Source organism: Lycium ferocissimum, chromosome 1 (genome assembly GCF_029784015.1).
Source record: "Lycium ferocissimum isolate CSIRO_LF1 chromosome 1, AGI_CSIRO_Lferr_CH_V1, whole genome shotgun sequence".
NCBI classification, from domain to species: Eukaryota; Viridiplantae; Streptophyta; class Magnoliopsida; order Solanales; family Solanaceae; genus Lycium; species Lycium ferocissimum.
In genome coordinates, this window is record NC_081342.1 from 1035303 (window position 1) to 1059008 (window position 23706).

A 23706-nucleotide genomic window follows, 5' to 3' on the forward strand; every position below is an offset into this window, starting at 1 on the left:
GACAGGAGATTATTACTTTTCTTCTCCGACAGGCACACCGAGTAACACTGGCGCGGGTTCTATGTTTGTTCGTTTTAATTGATGGTCACTTTACCTCACTTTTTACCTAATCAAATTTCATTTGCAAAATATTAAAAAATTTCTCATAACTTTATTCACTATATATTTTTAGTAAACTATATATATTTATCATGAAATAGCCTAACTTTTGAGTTAGTTTCCTGGTCTCGAGTAACTACTTTTGTGCGTTAGTCTTAAATACATCTTCTCATGGTCCTATTATTGAGTACTTGCATAGTTGACAAAATTAAAAGAGACGAGAAGAAAGGAAAAAAATTGTTTATTTTCATGAAACTCAAGATCGAAGAATATTCACAGTTGTAGTGTACGTAATTTTTATACAATCACGGTGGTCAACATGATTGACTTCTTTCGCGTGGTCCATTTATCTATCAACGAGCTCAGTCACTAGGTCACCTAACCTTGTGATCGCGACCTGGGCATCGCGATTGTACCAAATACAAAAAATTTATCCCTCGGACCTCAACCTAAACCATTCCAACAATCATAAACAACAATATCGAAAGCATACTCAAAACACTCGATCAAATTGTTATATTATTGGAGTCACTTCTTTGCGACGATAGTATCCAAATTCGTTTGGCAGATATTCCAACAGTGGTAACAAGATGGAGTAATGATTTATTCTTGAAAAGAATATCTTAATTTTTTTATTTCTAATAATTAACTTGTAGTCATAGATGTATTACAAAGATTTAGTGTAGCTTCTAAAGTTTCTTGTGTTTCTTTAATTATGTGATTTCAGCATGATGTAATTTACAGAGGTTTCGTGTCCTCTATAAAGAAAGGAGAAAGAAAAGTAAGGAAAGAGTTTACATGCTTTTTATTGTAAATTTGTACTGATTGCTAAATAGATAAACCGGTTCAATGTTTTGCAATTTCTGATTTAAATGCATATGGTGCAGATTTAAGTATTTGGTTTCGTTTATTTCCTAATTCCAATTACTTTGTTGGTATTTTTTCCACAAATCTCATATAGACACTTATTTGATTAAGCAATTATTGACGCATCGAGCATATCTCAACCTCCAAATGATTGGTTGTACCTAGTCGTGATACTTTTTGAAATTCTGATGTTCAAGCGCGGCCAAAATTACTAGTAAATCATACCATCCGAAAAACATCAAATAGGAAACGAGATAGCTCGTAAAGGATGGACTTTGGCTAAAGTGAAACCAAACTTCGCCTCCATGTCTATGTCTTCAGGCCCAACGCCTACCTCAAGTTTCCAATTGAAGGAATTCTAGAGCGAGCCCAATATTACTGGTACCATTCTTAATTCTAGTGGCAAACCAGGATATATTCTTCGATCAACACCAAATGGGATCAATTCAAAATCTTGCCCTCGCATCGCCATATTTGATCTCCAAAATCTCTCTGGTTTAAACACTAGAGGGTCCTCCCAAAAGGTAGAATCCCGGCCAATCACCCTTACATTGACTAGTACCTGTGGATAGGAGGGTCAAATAAGCGGGTTTGGCTGAAGTAAAAAATGGGCTAATCAATAAATTGACTGTTTATTATTCGGCCCAAAGGTTGTTTGGGCTGAAATGTGTTGGGCCAAGATGGACTAATCAATGGGTCATAGTCTCACCACCCAACTCTAACCAACTTTATTTTTCTTTTGCTTTCTTATGATTTTTTATTTAATTACAAATAAGACTTCTTTTTCTCATTATTACGAAAATATCTAACATATCAAACAAAAAACTCTTTTTCAAAAAAACATTTTTACAAATTCTTTTTCGGGTCAACATGGAGTACTATACATATATAACCAAATTAGTCCAACTTTTAAATGTACAAAGACTTGAGTTGTGCCCAAATTGATCCCCTTGAAAATATACTGAAATATTACTCCTTCCGGTTCAAAAAGAGTGTCCGCTTAATTAGCTTTTATTTTTGTTTGTTCAAAAAGAGTGTCCACTTGCAAAATTAAGAAAGAATTAACCCTTTTTTTTCTCTCTAGATTTGCTCTTATTAAATGTTAAGTGACCAAATCCCAATGGCTAAGTGGACACTCTTTTTGAACCGGAGGGAGTAAGTCATATTTTTATGGGCTAATTTTATCACTCGTACATGTGAGCCCTTTAGAATGATGTAGTCACACAATTCAACATCTTGCTCCACTTTGCGTGGGATTAAGAAGGGAGCTGGTGGGTGAATTCTTAAGGCTTCTTTGATAATACATTGCAAGTATGGGAGCCGGAAAACATCAGCTTCCTCTATTGGTTTTCCTTTTTCGACGATTTCTATAAGCTCAACTTGGGCTTTCTTCATAATCTCAGGTTGTCTAAGTATTTCTGTCATCACCCATTCCAATGTGCTTGTGCTTGTGCTTGTATCCGTACCCGCACCAAGTAGGTCCTGTAAAATTTTTAGTTCTCTCGAATGTTATATAAATGTTGAAAACCAATGAATAATGATAGTCCAATCCAACTTATCAATCTCTAGGAATATGGTGTTGAAGTACTAATATTTTAAACCTTGCTTCAATGTATATCACAAAGCTGAATTCTTTATATCTCGAAATTCTAGGATAGGAATCAATTCATCCCAAGTCACATGCATTTAGATCTGGAACTTTTCGTTTGTGTTTTTTCCTTTAATTTTTCTTAAGTGCATCTCTAAAATTTAAAGGATAGAAGAGAAGAGCACGAACCGGCCAGGAACATGGATTTTCTGTAATTTTGATCGATCTCTTCAAGATTTTCTGTACTGGCGTTGAGTAACATTTCCAATACATCAGTTTTTTCACTGCATCTCCTCTTCTTTTCCTCCAATCGCTTGTTGATCAAACCAGCAAAATGTTTAAACAATTTACCTGAAAGAATGGTTATGCGACGCCTTATCCCTTGAGGATCAATCCTTTCAAGTATAGGGAAAAAATCCACTAGGTTAGGTTTTCCTACTTCGTCCATGATGCTCCATATGACGTTCTTCAGCTCTACCTTTGAATCTGAGAAAGCATTTGCCAAGTCGTTGGAGAAAAGAGTATTGGACAACAAATTGAGATTAGTCTTCAAAGCAACTTGACCTACATCCAAAGCTTCACCTTCTTCGCTACATTTTGCACAATAAGCAAGGAGTTCTTTCACCTTTTTGAGACCTTAGATGTTGATTTGCATCAAGCCTATTGGAAGAGAAGATATTTGTATTCAAGATTCTTCGAAGCGTTCGCCATTAAGGACAAACAGGAAGCCATGGCACAGAAAATTTGTAATGGTTGTGTGCTTGAAGGGCATTAGGAATAAATCTAGTTGAAAACGCTTGATCTTGATTTTTGAGGACTTGTTTTGCCATGGATGATGAAGAAATGACCACTGTGGTTATTTGGCCTAATCTTAAACTCATGATTGGACCATAAATTTTTGCAAGATTGGCTAGTGATATATGAGGTTTTGCACCTAACAAGTGAAGGTTTCCAATAATTGGCCATGGGGATGGACCTGGTGGAAGCTTTTTTGTTGCCTCTGCTGGATAATTTTGCTAGAATATAAAGAAAAAGTAAATATTGATCCAAATACAAGTGTATAGTTATCCATTATACCTCTCTCTGACACACCCTTCCTTCAATTTTGAAAAATGACAAGATGATTTAGTTTACTCTCTTGAAGGTAATAATAAACTAGAGGAATCCAATACAGGTGTGTGTGTCATACATTTAATTTGAAAATCAGAAACTGAAAATGGACAAGTCAATCACCACCCACGTTGTTAGCAATATTAATTTATATATTCCCTCCATCCAATTTTAAGTGTCTCTTTAGTTTAAAAGGATGTTTCAAAGTAATCTTCTGGGATTGTCTCTTTTTCGCATTTAGAGCTGAATAGTTATGTGATACTCCCTCGTGTCCATAATAAGTGGTATTTTAGATTTTTCATTTTGTTTCAAAATAAGTGGTGCTTTTGGATTTCAAAAAGAAATTGACCTTATTCTTCCAAAGTTATCCTTATTTACATAACCAATAATCATTAAGTAGCTTTTTTTAGGCATTAATTAGGGGTAAGTTAGTAAAAGCACGCATAATTTTCTAGGAGTGAATAATTTCTTAAGGGGTGTGCATAAGCTAAAAACACTACTTATTATGAAACAGAGAGAGTATCTGCAAAGAATCCATTATCAAAGCACATTAACAGTGAAATTTTGCACTAGTTCTTGAAATGGAGAGTAAAATTTAATTTAAACACAGCGAAAGAGTAGTTTTTGAGGTAGAGTGGAATCAAAGAGAAGTGTACAAATACAAATTCCAAGGAGCGATCTTGAAAAGGAAAAAAAAAAAAAAAAAAAAAAAAAAAGAATGTTGGGATTGTAAAGAAGGACCCTCCATTTGTGGATAGGAATGTTTATATAAATATAAAATATATCTTTAAAGCATGTATGAGAAATTGTGATCAGGCTGGAAATTTGAATCTACAAATAATATTGGTTTTCTAAGAGTTTTGGAGTGGCTAACCCATTGAGCATTTCATAAGTTGAAGATATTGAGGGTGTTTGGATTGACTTTTTAAAAGTAGCTTATAAATGTAAAAGTCAAAAGTCATAAGTTGAGAATACCTAACTTTTGCTTTTGACTAATTTTTGTACTTTTTAAGCCTAAAAATAGGTGCTTAAAAGCACTTTTTATTTTTCTCAAATATCACAAAAAGTAGAAAGAGCTTAAAAGCCAATAAACACTTAAAATAAGCCAAACACCCTTTACCATCCACAATAATCTAATATGATTTACTTAGATTCCATGCTTACACCAAATCGACAATGCAAGGTAGGGGTGTACAAAGTAAACCGACAAACCACACCAAACCGATAAACCGAGTCAAACCGAGAAAAAAACCCGACTAGTGGTTTGGTTTGACTTAGTTTGGTGTTGAAAAAAAAAACCCGACCATAATTGGTTTGGTTTGGTTTGGTTTTAACTAAAAAAAGTCAAACCGAACCAAACCAACCCGACATTACATGTATTCAATTTTTATAATATTTTATACATAAAAATATTTATTTGTAATGTAATTTATAAATATTTCTTAAATTTTTTCGTAGTTTTTTAATCTATTATCATATTATTCAAGCTTGAACTTAGAATTTGGATGTCAATAAGTTTTATATCCTATGGATGTTAGGAACTCAAAAAAAGTCCAAATCAAAACCAACTCAACACTAATGCTAACAAAAGAAATTCAATTTATCACTAGGAATAACAATAATGTTGAATATTTATTCTTTAGTTTTGCATAATTGATTTAGAGAGTGAAAATACATAACTTAAGTTTTTTTTCTTTGTCATGTAATTAATACTTATTAGCCGTACTTATTTTAGCATGACTTAATATTTTTAGATTATGGTCATTTTCTTTATGGCTTGTTAATTAGCAATATTTATTTTAACCGATTTTATTAGCTTTTGTTGAATATTTTAATACAATGTCATCACTCTTCTCACATTTTGTGTGTTTTCTTAAGAAATACCTTAATTATATAGTTGTATCTTACTAGGACTAAAGAAATAGTTGAAGTAAAAGTTATATGTTTTGTATCAAGACTATAGCGGAAAAAACCCGAAAAACCCGAGAAAACCCGAGGTTGAAAAATCCGAATTATATTGGTTTGGTTTGGTGTGTAAATTTAAAAACCCGATGCAATTGGTTTGGTTTGGTGTTTAAAAAATCCGAACCAACCCGGTTTATGTACACCCCTAATGCAAGGCATGTCTCTCAATCACAAATTTATCACTTTAACTTGATAATTTATCCTCATAAGATGCTCGCAAGGGAAGTTTCCCATCATTTGAGGATGTATTTACTTATTGGTGAAGAGGAAATATTTTTATGACTAAGGTGATTTATGTTTTGATGCTTATGAAGGTATCTCTTTTAGGACTTTTAAAAGTGATGCACCTTCTTTCTATGTTAAGTCTCAAAGCAAGAGAAGACCAAAAATAATTTTAGCCTTGACTATTAGGCCATAGGTTATATATTCACATGAGAATTATGGACTATTGAAGCTCAAGAGAAAGAAGATATTATTGGCATTGAAAATGGTTACATATAATGTTAGGTTCACTCTCGAATTCTTTCAATTGGAAGCTGGCGGTTGGCATTTGTCAAGAGTAATAGACATGGAGGAGAATTTGATAGCATCTTAGCCAAAGCCCAATCTTTGAAAGTAATTACATCTCCTAGTTGATAGTGTTCAAAGTCAGAAGGGGATTCAAAATTTAAACTTGAGGAGTTCAAATTTATGTTGTCAAAATTAAACTCATCGTGTTCCGAAATTATTTATTCAAAAGTGATTTCTTACATATATATTTATGTTCTATATAATAAAAGAAACTTAATTCTATTGAACCTACTATATTCTTATCGCATCCATCTTCAACCCGATTTATAGTTGAAAACTAATTAAGCCCAACTTCAAATCCAAAGGTCTGAAGTTCGAATTACAATTCAAACTTCAAACGTTAGGCTTGACGTTAGACTTGGCCTTCCCAACTTCAGGCCAGAAGAACTTAAGTTGCAACTTAAACATGAAATGTCGAGTTTGATTCCAAAGTTGCTAAAATTTAAATAATATAACTGGCGATTATATTTTAAAGGAATAATTAGTTGACATATCTACTTCTAAGAGGTAATTATTGATAATAACTGCCTTTTAATTTATTTATATTTAGTAGCTACAGTGATTTTGTAAATTACCATTCGTAGCTATACCAAAATACATCAAGCTTCTGTGACTGGAGTGGTTATTGGGTGTGACATCAGATAGAACATGTACAGAATAAATACAACGAAAATGTACACTCAAATATAGTCAAATACAGCGAAAACACTGTCAAATACATGCGAATACACAAAAGGTAGCTACGAATGATAATTTCGAAAAAGGTACCTACGAATGGTAAGAAGGGACAATAAGATAGTTATTTATGTAAGTTTACCTATTTTAAATAGCACTCTTTAATTTTTTCCCCTCAAATTGGTGGTCTTTAATTTTTGCCCTTCGCTCAAAATCCCTTAGTTTCGGGTTTGAACCCCCGCTCAGTCAAAAATTAAAAAAAAAAATCGCAAGGCAGAATTTTGCATGCAAAACTCTGCCTGAAACTCTACCTCAGGCAGAGTTTAGGTAGAGTTTTGCCTTCAGGTAATTTTTTTTTTTTTACAAACCTCTGCCTTAAGGCCTAATTTTGGGCAAAAGTTAGGCCTATTCAAGCAGAAGTTTGCTTTAACCTTAAGACAAACCGCCCGAATAGGCAACTTTTCTACAAACTTCTCGCTTTGCGATTTTTTTTTTTTTTTTTAATATTTGGCCGAGCGAGGGTTCAAATCAGTAACTTCATGGGTTTTAAATGAAAGAGCAAAAATAAAGATTTCAAATTTGAGAAAAATTAAAAATTAAAAGGTTGTTTGAAGGACATTTCGCACAAAAAAATGTATTCAATTGTGGATTTGGCCCACTTTATCCGGGTCATTTGCACTTTTGTTCTATTTTGTGCTGGTTTTTAATTTTCGTCCTTGAAATGGGCTGGTCATAAATTTTTGTTCTTTAAAATCGAACTTATGGCTGCTACGAATTATAATATCCACAAGTTATGCTAGCGTTTTTAAAGAATTTATGCTCCGCTAAACATAAGTTCGATTTTAAAGGGCAAAAATTAAAGACCAACCCATTTGAAAGGCAAAAATTAAAGACCAGACCATTTCAAGGTCAAACCGTGCAATTACTTCCACTTATCCCCTTCTCCTTTCCTTCTGTTCAATGACTAAAATATCCTTATTATTTATTGGTTATTACAATTTTTTTTTCATAAGCTCCAATGCTCCCGAAAACATAAAACAAAAATAATAAAGTCAATCAAGTGGCATCAAAATCACTTAAGCATCGAGCAATTGAACCTAGATTAAATATCTAATGCACTATATAATTTCAGTATACCAATGACATGACAGTTCATATTTTATATTATCTCTATTATGATATAGTAGTTTTAATTTGTTTGATCCATTCTATTAACCTGCAAGTTTAATGTACGGGTTTCATGTTGTTAAACGGGTTCTTTTATAATTAAAACTTCTCTCTCGCTCTGAATTAAATACATATAACATCTTATATCAATGAAGTATAGTTAATAAAACACAATTCAGAATGTTAAAGTTAGATTTGCAAATCTTGACTTTGTCTAGAGAAAAAATTACGAATTTATCGAGATTGATCGTATCTTGATGCTGTTCTTATTAATAATAGAGAAAACGAATAAAAACATACTATGTCATTTTATCATATTTTATTTTTCGGTAGATTTTTTGGGGGGTTAACTTAGTGCGCAAGTGTATAACATATGTCAAATATTTTAAGTTGTATCACTGTCAACTGTCAAGCATTTATCATAGTGGTCAGGTCAATTTCTAATTGCAAATAATTAACGTGTAGTCATAGATGTTAACGTGTTTATTTAATTATGTGATTTTAGCATGATGCTACACCTACACGTGTTTAATTTCATGTTAGGAAAAGTAAAGGGACAGAGAGAACTAGGCAAGAATTTACGCAATCTACAATTAACAAAGTACAAAAGCGTGTTATATATGTTGTTTAAAGTAATTCATTCCAAATACAGAACTTCATCAGTATACAAGAAGGTATATACATAGGTCTTTGAGATTTGAACATTGCTACATTTATGAGGAAGCTAATATTGCACAACAATCTCCTCTTTTTATCATCATAAACTTCTTAATTTTCATTCTCTTTTCCTTTAAAGAAAATAACAAAAACTCTAAATGAGGCGAGGCTTGAATAGTGAGGAAGATTGTAAACAACAATTAATTCATTGAAAAGCATCACATAGCATTACTTGATATATATGTTCCATACGCATACGTATCACTTATTTGTGATTAAGTAATAGTATATATTAAGACTAAAATATTTGGTTAAGTGTAAACACCAAATACAAATAAATATTTATCCACTAGGCAACATCAAAGAGGAGATGGGATGGCTTGCAAAGGACGGGCTTTGGCTAAGGTGATACCAAATTTCTCCTCCATGTCTAATTCCATTGGTCCAATATCTGCCTCAAGTTTCCAATTGAAGGAATTTAAGAGTGAGCCCAACATTACTGGAACCATCCTCAATGCCAGTGGCAAACCAGGACATATTCTTCGACCAGCACCAAATGGAATCAACTCAAAATCTTTTCCTCGCATGTCCAAATCTGAGCTCCAAAACCTCTCGGGTTTAAACACTAAAGGGTCATCCCAAAAGGTAGAATCTCGACCAATTGCCCACACATTGACTAGTACTTGTGAACCTTTTGGGATGATATAGTCACACAATTCAACATCTTGTTCCACTCTGCGGGGCAATAACAAGGGAACTGGTGGGTGCATTCTTAAGGTTTCCTTGATAATGCATTGCAAGTAAGAGAGTCGAGCAACGTCAGTTTCTTCTATTGGCTTTCCCTTTCCAATGATTTCTGCAAGTTCAGCTTGAGCTTTCTTCATAATCCGAGGTTGTTTAAGTATTTCTGTCATTGCCCATTCCAATGTGCTTGTAGTTGTATCTGTACCCGCACCAAATAGGTCCTATACATTATATATATATATATATATATATATAACCATAATATTATATATATATACAGAACTAAAATATATATATATATGAAAATAAATATATATATACAAATATATATATATATATATATATATATATATGTATGATCACTTATATATATATATATCACCATAACAAATAATCCTACATATACAATAAATTGGAGCATATTAAACAAGTATATCACGTTCTTTTACCCTGTGAATACAACTTCCTATACATGGTAAAATAATCTCGATAATCGATAAACAAATTTATGATCACCATTATTCCAACCGTTCAATGTAAAAAGCCTAAATTATTTATATTTCGAAAGAGTTAATATTTAATGCACGACAGAATATAACGATTTTTTATACTATTAAGTTGACTTACAATAAAATGTTACTCTTTACTCGATTGGAGAATAGGGTTGATTCGATATATTTTACTAGCAACGAGTCACATGCGTTTTTCTGATTCTTTTTCTCTTTTGTCATTTTATTTTATATATATATATATATATATATATATATATATATATATATATATATATATATATATATATATATATATATATATATATATATATGTATATATATATATATATATATATATATATGTATATATATATATATATATCCCCTACCTTAAGGGGTTGGGAATATCCTTTCATAATAATAATAATAATATATATATATGCTATAGCATATATATATATATATGTTGTTGTTGTATATATATAGATATCCAAAAAAAAATTCCTGAGGTTGGGAAGCATAGTAATATATATATAAAATACAAAACTTTCTAAGTTTCATACGTTACAAATTACACCTCTAAAAATGTAAAATACTCCATTAGTGAAGAAAATTGAGGTGTCACAATATGAAATCTGTAATCTTTACTTTTTCGTTAATACTATGCAAAGGGAAAATATATTAAAATCACTTTAACTTTTGATGCTAATTAAGGATAAAGCCAATAAATGAAAAGGAGTTAGATGACGGTGGATATATAACTTAAACTCATAAATTAACGAGAAGAACACGAACCAGAAACATGGACTTGATGTGATTATGATTGATCTCTGTAGGATTTTCTTTGCTAATATTGAGAAATGCTTCCAAAACATCACTTCTTTCACCTTGAAACCCTCTCTTTTCCTCCAATCGCTCATTGATCAAAATATCAAAAAGATCGAACAACTTACCAAAATGAATGTTTGTGCGACGCCTTATTCCTTGAAGATCAATCTTTTCGAGTATGGGGAAAAAATCCACTAGGTTAGGCTTTCCTACCTCAGCCATGATACCCCAAATAACGTCCTTCAACTCTACCTTTGAATCCAAACAAAAGGGTTCATAGTTACAGTTACAACAACAATAAATTACATCCAATGCACCATTTAATTACTTAAAAAAAGTCAAAATGAGGGGTGGGGGTGTAACAATCACATTATTCATCTCTACCTTTGAATCCAAAAAAAAAGAAGTAGTCATAAACAGTTATCTCAACATTGTAGTATATTTAATGCAGTGTTTAATATTCAAAACGAGGGGTCAGGGTGTTACAGTCAAGTTCTTGAGCTCTACCTTTGAATCCGAGAAAGGGTCAGCCAAATCCTTAGAGAAAAGGGTGTTGGACAACAAATTGAGATTAGTCTTGAAAGCAATTTGACCTACATCCAAAGCTTTACCTTCTTGGCTACATTTCTCACAATAAGCAAGCAATTCTTTCACCTTTTGAGACCTTAGATGTTGATTTGCGTCAAGCCTATTGGAAGAGAAGATATTTGTGTTCAAGATTCTCCTAAGTGTTCTCCATTGAGGACAAACAGGAAGCCATGGCACAGAGAATTTGTAATGGTTGTGTGCTTGAAGGGCATTAGGGACAAATCTACCTGAAAAAACTTGATCTTGATTTTTGAGGACTTGTTTTGCAATGGTTGAAGAAGAAATGACAACTGTAGTTATTTGGCCTAGTTTTAAACTCATAATTGGACCATAGATTTTTGCAAGATTGGCCAGTGATATATGGGGTTTTGCACCTAACAAGTGAAGGTTTCCAATAATTGGCCATGGTGATGGCCCTGGTGGAAGTTTTTTGTTGCCTTTGCTGGTTAATTTTGCTAGAGTATAAAGAAAACTCAAGGCAAAGATTGATCCCAACACAAGTGTATAGTAATCCATTATGTCTCTCTCTCAGACACCCTTCCTTCAACTCTGAAAGATGAGAAGATGCTTACCTCTTTTTTTATTTAATAATGTAGAGTACTATATCCAATACAGGTGTGTGTGGTCATACATTTGAAATGTAAAGTTCAATCTGACTTTCGTTTAAAAAGTAAGTCCTATTATGCTCTTTTTTTCTTTTATGCGATCTGCACGAGATCTCTCTCTGCTCTTTTTTTCTTTGATACAATCTACACATCTCGTGGATATATATACCAGTATTCTTTTAAAAAGAAAATTTAAGGTATAATCTAACTTTCGTTAAGTCAAATTCTTCATTGTTTTGCCAATTTCTTAATTTAAAGAAGAATTAAGCTGATTTATGATACTGTATTCATAGATAAGGATATCATCAACTTGGCTGCGCATCTGACTTTTCCAGATTTCCCAGCAAATAATTGAGGGCAGACATTTGATTATAACCTTTTTGTATCTTACTGGTTTGTCTTGTGTAACTACCAGTCTACCACTATAACATAATTTGTGTGATTGAGGGTTTCATATACTCCACAAGTGTTACCAAAGTAGAGGTCCGGATCTTTCTTGTTCTTGATCTGTTTTAACTACTTTAGTCATCCAATATTTTAAATCTAAACTTACCTCAATGTTCGTTTTAATTGATGGTAACCTTTACTCCACTTTCTAAGTTATCAAATATCATTTGCAAAATATTAACATATTTCTCGTCAGTTTATTCACTTTATATTTTGATTTAGCAAACTATATTATTTATCATTGAATATTAAATATATCAAGAGTACATAGAGTAATTTACTGAAGGCGTAACTTGTCGATCAGTTGCTTTCTTGGTCCATAACTGCTTTGTCCATTAATGTTAAATGTATTTTGTTCTCATGCTCCTTTATATTATTGACTTGCATGTATGGATAAAATTAAAAGGTACGAGAAGAGAGAAGATTTTTTTTTTTTTTTTTTTTTTTTTTTTTTTGATGAAACTCAAGATTGAAAACTATTCACAGTTGTGTAGAGTACGTAATTTCTATATTTTGTCTATTTCTACTAATTAACGTGTAGTAAGTTGCTTGTGTTTCTTTATTTACTAGACGGTGTATGCCCCAACACTTTGGATTATAGTGTATCTATGCAAATGTAGTTGTGTTTGGGTAGTAATAATATATATATATTTTATATTGCTAATAAATATATATAAGTTTGTACTGTATATATATATATATATATATACATACTATGTTCAAGACATGATTATTATAACATTGTAGTTTGTGCTCCGTATCCAAAACTTTATTATATTAGTGTTTGCTACGAATACAAAGTTGACAAAAATTTATTAATACTTTTTAAAAGAGAAGACTTGTTTAAAAGAAAACTATTTTCCTCTCTTTGAGATAAAATAATAGCAATATTTAAGCATCAGTTGATACTTTGAATTTTGATTCGATTAATTTAAAGGTGTAAAATATTCTATTGTTAATGTATGTAGATTGGACCTAAACAATACTTATTATTTTTTATTAAATTTTGATTTGGATAATTCTAATTCAAATTATTAAATTAATTTTGTATGTTTAAAATGAAACAAAATAGAAATTTGATTTTCTATTTAAATGAAGAACTACTATTTTTTAATTTTTGGTAAATATTCTTGGTTTAGCTCATTTTACTTGTCATCTACGCTTTTACACGGTTTTTTTCGAAACATCAATTAAAATTATAATTTGACTAATTTAGCTTATTAATTATTTGATCTCCATTTAATATTATTTTTTTATTTTACGACATTAATCTCTTTTCACATTTATCAGATTAAGGAAAAAAATGAAAAAGTAATTAAATTCTATCTTATTTTAAAATATAAATATTTTAAGTGTATTTATTTTAGTAAACATAACAAATAAATGACATGGCGGAATAAAATAATACAATTAAATATCTGATTAGATCTCATGCTAATATAAGAAATGAAAAAAAATTGTATGGTTTTGGCTATTTAATCCTTTGAAGAAAAAAAGCAATAATATAGGGGTCCGTGTTTTTTGTATAATAGTTTTATTCTGCTCCCACTAATGGGTTGATACGCATGTGTGATGAATCCACCATCATTGACTTAATGGGAATACTTTGAAAATTACATGAATATTGTTTGATTTTTTAATATGGGGTGCACGTTTTTTTTTGACATTGCTTGTTTTTTTAATATGGGATCTATTTTCTTTTTAATATTGCTTGATGTTTGTAATATGGGGTTCATTTTTTTTTTTACATGAGTTTGGAGATGGTGGGGTCCACTTTTTAAAAAAAATTGCTTGGTGTTTTTAGTATGGGGCCCACCTTTTATTTTTATTTTTATATTGCTTGGTGTTGGTGGAATAGCAAATCTGAGGTTAAATATCTTAGATTAGATCTCGGCTAATATAAGAAAAAGAAAGGAAATTGTATGATTTGGCTACTTAACCTTTTGAAGAAAAGCGATAATATGGGTATGTTTTTTTTGTGTATAATAATTTCATTTGCTCCTTTCAATGGGTTGGCACGCGTGTGTGATAGATAATTATTGATTTAATGGGATACTTTGGGAATTATATGAATATTGTTTGATTTTTTAATATGGGGTGCACATTTTTTTTGACATTGCTTCTTTTTTTTTTTAATATAGGATCCACTTTTTTTTTTTTTTGATATTGCTTGATTTTTATAATATGGGATCCACTTTTTTTTTTAATAGTGCTTAGTGTTTTTAGTATGGGGCCCATTTTTTTTTAAAACTATATAGAGGTGTTTTTAGTAGGGCATTTTACATAAATAGCAAACATTTAAGGTTTAATCAAGCTGCATAGCTAATGTTTCAATATTTACGTTAAAATTCAAATCGTACATTCCCACATGTGTATTCAATTTTTTTTTTAGCTATATTCATGAATACAACAATTTTTTTTCCAATTGTATTCATAAAATAACTATCTGTATTCATAAATTGACTTGCTGTATTCATGAATACAACGATTAAAAAATTGAATACATATACACCAATAATTACACAAAATACATCATATTTTCCTAATTATGTATACAACGAATACGGACGAAAATACAATATAAAACATTCATACACCAAAAAATTAACAAATATGCCATATTTTTTACCGTATGTATACAACAAATACGGGCGAAAAATATTGTATACAACATAGATACACCAAAAAATTAACAAGTACACCATATTTTTCGGTATGTATACAACAAATACAAGCGAAAAAATATTGTATACACGGTAAATATACAACAAATACAGCGAAAATCTAGATTTTTTCTAGATTTGATCGGAAAAAATTCCGGCTAATACAACAACATACCGGAAAAAATTTCGGCTAATACAACGAGAATATTTTTTTCCGACGTAGATCTGAGTTTTTTCTTCTTCTCCGGAGAAGCCACCGCCATTTCTTGTTCGCTCGAATCCGAAGTCATAGATGCGAGCTTTTTTGGTTTGCTACCAACATTGCTCGGATCCGTCGGAGAAGAAAAGAAAAAGGGTATGGCGGAGAAGAAAGGGAAAAAGGAAGGGCGCGGTGCCGGTGGTGAACGGCACGGCATTTCGCCGAATCGGAGCGGTGGTGGTGGCCGGCGGGCGGCCGGTGGGGAGAAGAGAGAGAGAGATGGGTTGAAAGTGAATAGTAGGATGAGTATTCTATTTTTTTTGTGTGTATATATATATATATAGTTACTAAATGATATTAATACACAAATATTTGCTATGAGAAGTAATTAAATTAAACTATAGCTACTAAATGTAAATACTCACTATATGTTTGTTATATCATGTAGTTATTCCTTTTTTAGTATGGGCTCATTTTTTTTTTATATTGCTTGGTATTTTTTAGTGTGAGGCCATCCCTTTTTTTTTAATTTTTTTTTTTTTTAAGGTGATGATGACTATGATGACTGACGACGAAAAGTATAAAAACCCCATGTTTCTATATAGTTAAAAAATAAAATGTGATGTGATATTAATAAATCTATCGTGTTCCGAAAAGAAAGGAGAAAGAAAAGTAGGCAAGAGTTTAAATGGTTTACATTTTTATTCTCCTTTTTATTTAAACAAAATAAATAGAAACCTCTAGATAAATCATATAGTCCGAGAAACATCATTAATGGACAGTTGAGGAAGAAATGATGTTTGCCCTAGTTTTAAACTCATAACTGGACCATAGGTTTTTGCAAAATTGGCCAACGATATATGGGTCTGGGTATCTAATAAGTGAAGGTTTCCAATAATTGGCCATGGTATGATGGCCCTGGTAGAAGTTTTTTGTGCCTCTATTACATATTTTTGTTATAATTATAATAATATAAAGAAAAGTCAAAGGACCAACCAAAAAGAAGAGGAGGATTTTACGTTACCTCTTTAATACAGTACAAGGACAACAATAGAGCTACGTACTGTTGCCAAAAATAGGATAGAGATGAAACAAAAGGGTGGCCCACTATATACAAAAATGAATCCATCCCCTCTAGCTATGACAAATAGGAGTAATACATTTAACTTGACATTGTCATATCTGATTCTTATGCATGTCATTTGGCACTTGTTCGGCAGAAAAGGATTTTGTGTCTCTTTAGGAATCATCATAATAAAAAGGGTGGAGAAGACAGATCGGGGGAGTAATCATTACTACTATTAAATATCCCTGTTTTTGTGGCAACACGATAAAATTATTAATAATAAGTAGAAAATACAATATTACAAAAAAAAAAAAAAAAAAATTTAATGTCTCACACAATTAATACAAGTTATGTAAGGCTTTTTCCTATTTGACAAATTAGTGGATTCAAATCATACTCTTTTAGGTCCACAAACTTTGAATCCACTAATACAAGAAATCCAAAAAAAGTCTCACACTATTCGTGTTAGTCATATATAGTCCCTCTGTCCTAAAAAGATTGTCTTAGTTTCACTTGATACAGATTTTAAAAAATAAAAGAGGACTTTTGAAATATGTGTGGTCCAAAATAAGTCTTAGATAATTGTGTGACTTTAAATTATATCATAAAGTTAAATTCCTTTTAAATATAGAAATGTGTCAATCTTTTTTAGATAAACTAATAAGAAAAGTAAGACAATCATTTTAAAATGGAGAGAATATTTTTTAAAGTGATCAAATAATATAACACAATAATGAAAGCCTTCAATATGATTTCGACGGGAAATTCTTTCTTATTATCTTCTCGGACAGGCACACCAAGTAACACTGGCACGGGCTTTTTGTTTGTTCAGTTTGGTTGATAGTCACTTTACACTGTATTTTTTACGTTATCATTTCATTTGCAAATATTTAAAAAAGTCTCATCATTTTATTCACTTTATACTTTTAGCAAACTGTATTTATCATGAAATATTAAAAATATCAAGATTGAAAAGTATACACAAAGTTAAGAGTAATTTACAACAGGCCTAACTATAGAGTAGCTTTCTTGGCCTGGACCAAGTACTTTTGTCCATTAGTCTTAAATGCGTACTCTGATGCTCCAATTATTGACTTGCAGAATTTGAAAAATTAAAAGAAACGAGAAGAAAGGGAAAAAAGGTTTATTTTTTAGTGAAACTCAAGCTTAGGGGCGGCTCAAGCATTTAGTGGGCTAGGTTTATTTGGAGGCCTTGAATTTAATATTGTCAACTCATTTTATCTTTCTTAAGAATAGTTGATTTTAGGTCAGATTTTTCAATTTTAATTTTAAAAACTTCTTTTTAGAAAATTTTACATGAACTGATAACATTATTTTATAAGAAATATAAACATTTGAAAAAAATTAAGTCTTTTTATTTAATTGAATATGTCAATTAGAGTATTATTTTCGGCTTGTACTATTTTTCTCAACACTTTTAGTTTAGAAAATAAGTCTAAACAATCAATATTAGAGGGACTATTATATTGTAAGGAGCATTCAAGGTTAAGACAATATCTTTTTAAATTGTCGTCATTTAATGATCTCAAATTTAACCAATAAAACTATTGAACTTTTAAACTATTGGAGAAAAAAAGTAAGAAAAAATAGAACAGAAAGTATGTAATCTTGTGAGAGAAGGGAAAAGAAAGATTGTTATATTGGACAAAATAACGAGGAGGAGAGTTTAAAATTTTGCAACTATTCATATATCCTATAATAATCATTTTGAATTGATAGTTTACTCATAAAAGTAACAAAATTATCTTTCCTTTTGTATGAAAAACATTACTTTTCTATTAAAAGTACCAATTTTTTTTTTTTTAAAATATCTATATATCTATTATTTCAAACAAAACAAAAAAAGGGAAGGGGGGATGGGGGGCAAACTAAAGCAAGTGCCTTACTTGTTTCACCATGAAGCTGGCACTGCTCAAGATTGAAGAATATTCGTAGGTGTAGAGTGTATATATATATATATATATACACGTATTTTCACGCGATCGCGGTGGTCAACATGTATCGACTTCTCCGTTATCGTGATCCATTTATCTATGAATGTGCTCAGTCACCAGGTCACCTAACCTTATGATCACAAACTAGACGCCGCGGTTGTACCAGATACAAAAATTTGAATAATTATTTTTGAATTTCACCTTGTTTTAAAATCTGTCTGAACCCCTTGTATCCCAACCTGTATACAATAGACCTCTGTGGTCCGATCTTTTCCCAGACTCCGTACATAACGGGAGCTTAGTGAATCGGGCTGCCCCTAAACAAAAAAAACCAAAAGTATGTTCAAAATGATCGGTTGAATTGTTACATATCATTGGAGTCACTTCTTTGCGACGATGGTATCCTAGTATCGTCTGGCACATATTTCGACAGTGATAGACTAATATTAGTTGATTCTTAAAAATTATTTTCTTATTTCTAATAATTAACGTGTAGTTATTGATGTATGACAAAGATATAATGTAGCTTGCAAGATGTTGAATTGTGTGACCACATCATACCGAAGGGATCACAAGTATTAATTAACGTGTGGACGATCGGTGAGATTTCACCTTTTAGGAGGATCCTTTAGTGTTTGAATCTAAGAGGTTTTGGAATTCGAATTTGGACATGCGAGGGAAATTTTTTGAATTGATTTCATTTGGTGCTGGCTGAAGAATATGCCCTGACTTGCCACTTTTGAGAATGGTCCCAGAGATGTTAGGCTCACTCATGAATTTCTTCAATTGAAAACTCAAAGTAGACATTGGGCCAAAAGAATTAGACAGCTGGAGGAGAAGTTTGGTATCACCTAAGCCAAAGCCGCTCATCCTTTGCGAGTTATTCCATCTTCTATTCTAGATGTTAGGCTCACTATTAAATTTCTTCAATAGAAAACTCAAAGCAGCCGTTGGGCCAAAAGAATTAGACAGCTGGAGGAGAAGTTTGGTATCACCTTAACCAAAGCCGCTCATCCTTTGCGAGTTCTATCCTTGATGTTGCTAAGCTATATATATGATAAATAAATAACTATTTTTTGTCACTTCTCAAAACAATGTAGTAAAATCACTTTTACTAGTTTATTATAGTAACAAAAATAATCATTCAAAAAGACACGTTTTATATTTCTACTATTTAGAAGAATGAGTCCAGCTGCATGTTCTCGACATGCTTGCTTGAGGTCACAATAAGTAAGGGTACTTTGGACTTTCAGTGTGTATATTACAACATGTCTTCTAATCTAATATTAAACAGGGGCTCACATTAAAAGTTTCATTTCCCACATATTCATTTACAGCATATTTAATGTGACATCATCACTTGCATAATACAATTAAATAGTAGAAACATTTTCCTATTTTTCATATAAGTTTTCAGGAAAGTGACTTTAAATTTAAAGGCATAAGATCAATTTTTCAATTAGATCTACTTTTCTTTTCTTCTACCTGTTCTTCCACTAAATACGTAATGAGCATTATGTTAAGGGAAAAGGGTCAAAAATACCTCTCTACTTTGATAAAAGGGCTAAAAATATCCTCCAAACTTATTTTGGATAAAAAATACCCCTCTCATCCTTAAAGTTTTTAAATATACCCCTGTTTTGACGGAAATTATCCCCCAAAATATCCCGAAATCACTTTTTAAATCCCTTCCATCATTTAAACCCGACCCAACTAAATAATAACCTGTAAGGTCCCCTTATTCCCCCAATCCCCTCAAAATTCAAACCTACATATTGGGAGAATAAGGGGATCTTATGGGTTATTATTTAGTTAAGTCGGGTTTAAATGATAAAGTGAGTTTAAAAAGTGATTTTGAATTATTTTGGGGGATAATTTCCTTCAAGACAGGGTATATTTAAAAACTTTAAAGATGGGAGGGGTATTTTTGACCCAAAATAAGATCGGAGGATATTTTTAGCCATTTTTCCAAAGTAGAGGGGTACTTTTGACCCTTTTCCCTATAAACTTTCTTTTCCTTACATAATTTAATTTAACGTTGTAGCTTACTCTAACAATTTTCATAGTTCTTGAGTATCAATTTTACTTTTTGTAAAAAAAAAAAAAAAAAAAAAAAATATATATATATATATATATATATATATATATATATATATATATATATATATATATATATAGATTCTGTAATGTTTGACTACATGTTCAATAAAAACATTAAGAATTTATTTTATACATTATTTTAAAAGGAAGAAGGAAAAAACTATAAATTCTCCAATATGTTTCTATTAGTAGAAGGATAATCCTTTTAAATAATCCTTTTAGGACATGTTATAAAAAAAAAATTCTCCAATACGTTTCTATGAGTAGAAGGATAATCCTTTTAAATAATCCTTTTAGGACATGTTATAAAAAAATTGAATATTTTCTTGTGTCTTTCTTTTGATTTTGATCTTGGACGTAGCTAATGAACTCTTTTGAAATATAGCAATGAAAAATATAATTTACATAGTAAAACCTCAATTTATGCGATACGTTTCATTTATCGGGAATCAATTTGATAATTTTCAAAGAAAAATTCAAAGCTAAATTTAATTAGTCAACTCAATATTTTAAAATTAAAATTTATATATTCAAAAATGATATAAAAAATATTAATAAATTATATTTTTTCTCATATTAATGTTATAAAGAAATATATTCTAAAATATTAATCAAAGTTGTGGACATATTTTGGGCGGTGCACCATCTAGTTTGTAATATTGCAGGATTGCCCTTCGCTGGGTGTGGTCTTTAATTTTTATCCCTCAAAATGGTGGTCTTTAAATTTTGCCCTTCCGGCAGAAATTCTGCCTGTATGGGTAGATTTGTAAAATTCTGCCTTGCGAATTTTTTATTTTATTTTTGTTATACTGAGTTGGGGTTCGAACCCACAACCTCGGGGTGTTAGGCGAAGTGCAAAACTTAAAGACCACCAATTTGAAGGGCAAAAATTAAATACCACCCCAAATGAAGGGCAATCTGCGCAAAAAGAAAAAAAAAAAGAAAAAAAAGAAAAGGAAAAGGCGCACCATATATACACTCTTACCCGAAAAGTGTATTATGGTTAATAATTTAACGGAAAAGGCTCTGATATGTCATTGAACTATCGAAAATGCCTCATTTATGCCACTCGTCAATAGTTTGGCTCATTTATGCCATTGAACTATCGAAAATGGCTCATTTATGCCACTCATCAATAGTTTGGCTCATTTATGCAATCGCCCGTTGTCAAAATGAATCATTTATGCCATTTTTCATTAATGCCGGTTTTACAATACTAGATACATGGATGAATTCACCTATAAATAGTCATGTAATCTAGCCATTTGGATCAAGTCAAATTGAATAGAAAATCATCTTTCCTCCATTTCTCTTCTAGTGAGTTTTGAGTGTTATTTGTGTTGTCTTGCTCTCCCAAATTTCCAACACTATTTGTCCTCAATGGAGAACACTTAGGAGAATCTTGAACACAAATATCTTCTCTTCCAATAGGCTTGATCCAAATCAACATCTAAGATCTCAAAAGGTGAAAGAATTGTTTGCTTATTGTGCAACTTTGGATGTAGGTCAAATTGCTTTCAAGACTAATCTCAATTTGTTGTCAAACACCATTTTCTCTAAGGGTTTGGCTGACCCTTTTTCGGATTCAAAGGCAGAGCTCAAGAACGTGATTGTGGCACCTCGACCTCTCATTTTGACTTTTTGTGTACTGAACATTGAATATAACATATTGTTGATATAATTGTTTATGACCCTTTTTTATTCAAAGCTAGAGCTAAAGGACGTGAATCCTAACCCCTCGTTCTGACTTTTTGTGTACTGAATGGTGCCTTGCATATCTTACATTGTTGATAAAACCGTTTGACCTTTTTTTTTAAAAAAAAAATAATAATAATAATTCAAAGGTAGAGCTAAAGGACATGATCTGGAGTGTCATGGCTGAGACTGGAAGCCTAACCTGGTGGATTTTTTCCCTATACTTGAAAAGATTGATCCTCAAGGAATAAGACATCGCATATCCATTCATTTTGGTAAGTTGTTTAGGCTTGTTGATGGTTTGATCAACGAGCGACTGGAGGAAAAGAGAAGGGGGTGCAATGAAAAGAGTTATATTTTAGAAGTGTTTCTCAATATCGCTGAAAAATATCCTAAAGAGATCGATCATAATCATATCAACTCTATGTCCCTGGTTCGTGCTCTCTTCTCATTTATCGGCTTTATCCTTAATTTCCATCAAAAGTAAAATAGCTTTGAAATAGTTTCCCTCTGCTTATCAACTTGAAGAAAAAGAAAGATTTTACTTGTGACACCTCTTTTCTTGTTTAGGATATATGTTTTAATTTATTTATTTCGTATGTTGGATTATTTGTTATGGTGAATTGCGTAGTGATCTAATATAGTTTCTTTATATTACTGACGGTGATGGCTATTGCTCTTTCCTCTTGCATTATATTGTATTCACAATCAATATGCATTTTACTTTTACACTAATAATAATAGGACTCCACCTAATTAGTAGTCTATAAGTTGTTATATAATTTAAGGTACATATATTAATTACAGGATCTATTTAGTGCGGGTATTGATACAATCACCTTGGAGTGGGCAATGGCAGAAATACTTGGACAACCAGAAATTGTGAAGAAAGCCCAAGTTGAGCTAGAACGAATCATTGGAAAAGGAAAACAAATAGAACAAGCTAATGTCTCCTGACTCCCTTATTTGCAATGCATTATCAAAGAAACCTTGAGAATGCACCCACTAGTCCCATTCTTAATCCCTCGCGGGGTGAAACAAGATGTTGAATTGTTCGGCTACATCATCACAAAAGGTTCACAGATACTAGTCAATGTGTGGGCAATTGGTCAAGATTCTACTTTTTGGAGAAGGACCCTTTAGTATTTAAACCCGAGAGGTTTCTGAGTTCCAATTTAGATATGCGAGGGAAAGATTTTGAATTGATTCCATTTGGTGTGGGCCGAAGAATATGCCCTGGCTTGCCACTAGCATTGAGAATGGTTCCAGTAATGTTGGGGTCAATCTTGAATTCCTTTAATTGGAAACTTGAAGAAGACATTGGGCCAGAAGAATTGGCCATGGAGGAGAAGTTTGGTATCACCTTAGCCAAAGCCCATCCTTTGCGAGCTATTCCATCTCCGTTTTGATGTTGTTTATCAGGAAAATACTTATCTATATCTGATGGTTACTTCAAATTTTATATTTGAGCCTTAATAGTTTAAAAATCCGTTTGGCCATGAGAATTATTCACTTTTTTCCGAAAAATTATTTCACTTTATTTAGAAATCAGCGTTTGGCCATGAAAATTTCAAACACAACTTGGAATTTGGAAAACAAACCTAGAGGAGTGCCTTGTTTTCACTTT

General features: G+C 31.6%; 1 protein-coding gene and 2 pseudogenes across 2 annotated transcripts; 1 reads left to right on the plus strand and 2 right to left on the minus strand.

Moving 5' to 3' along the window:
• Positions 1 to 1204: 1204 nt before the first annotated feature.
• On the minus strand, positions 1205 to 3626 carry LOC132067798 (geraniol 8-hydroxylase-like; annotated as a pseudogene).
• A 5364-nt stretch (positions 3627 to 8990) lies between these two features.
• Positions 8991 to 11890, minus strand: LOC132046894 (geraniol 8-hydroxylase-like). Of its 2 annotated transcripts, XM_059437755.1 has the most exons (3): positions 11269 to 11890; positions 10729 to 11013; positions 8991 to 9663 (listed from the first exon to the last, which is right to left on the minus strand). In XM_059437755.1, the coding sequence occupies exons 1-3, from the start codon at positions 11863 to 11865 to the stop codon at positions 9058 to 9060; spliced, it is 1488 nt and encodes a 495-aa protein (XP_059293738.1). In that variant the 5' UTR covers positions 11866 to 11890; the 3' UTR covers positions 8991 to 9057. The 2 variants fall into 2 exon arrangements, with proteins under 2 accessions (XP_059293738.1, XP_059293815.1); XM_059437832.1 differs by lacking the exon at positions 10729 to 11013.
• Positions 11891 to 22916: 11026 nt separating this feature from the next.
• On the plus strand, positions 22917 to 23489 carry LOC132067805 (geraniol 8-hydroxylase-like; annotated as a pseudogene).
• Positions 23490 to 23706: the final 217 nt, after the last annotated feature.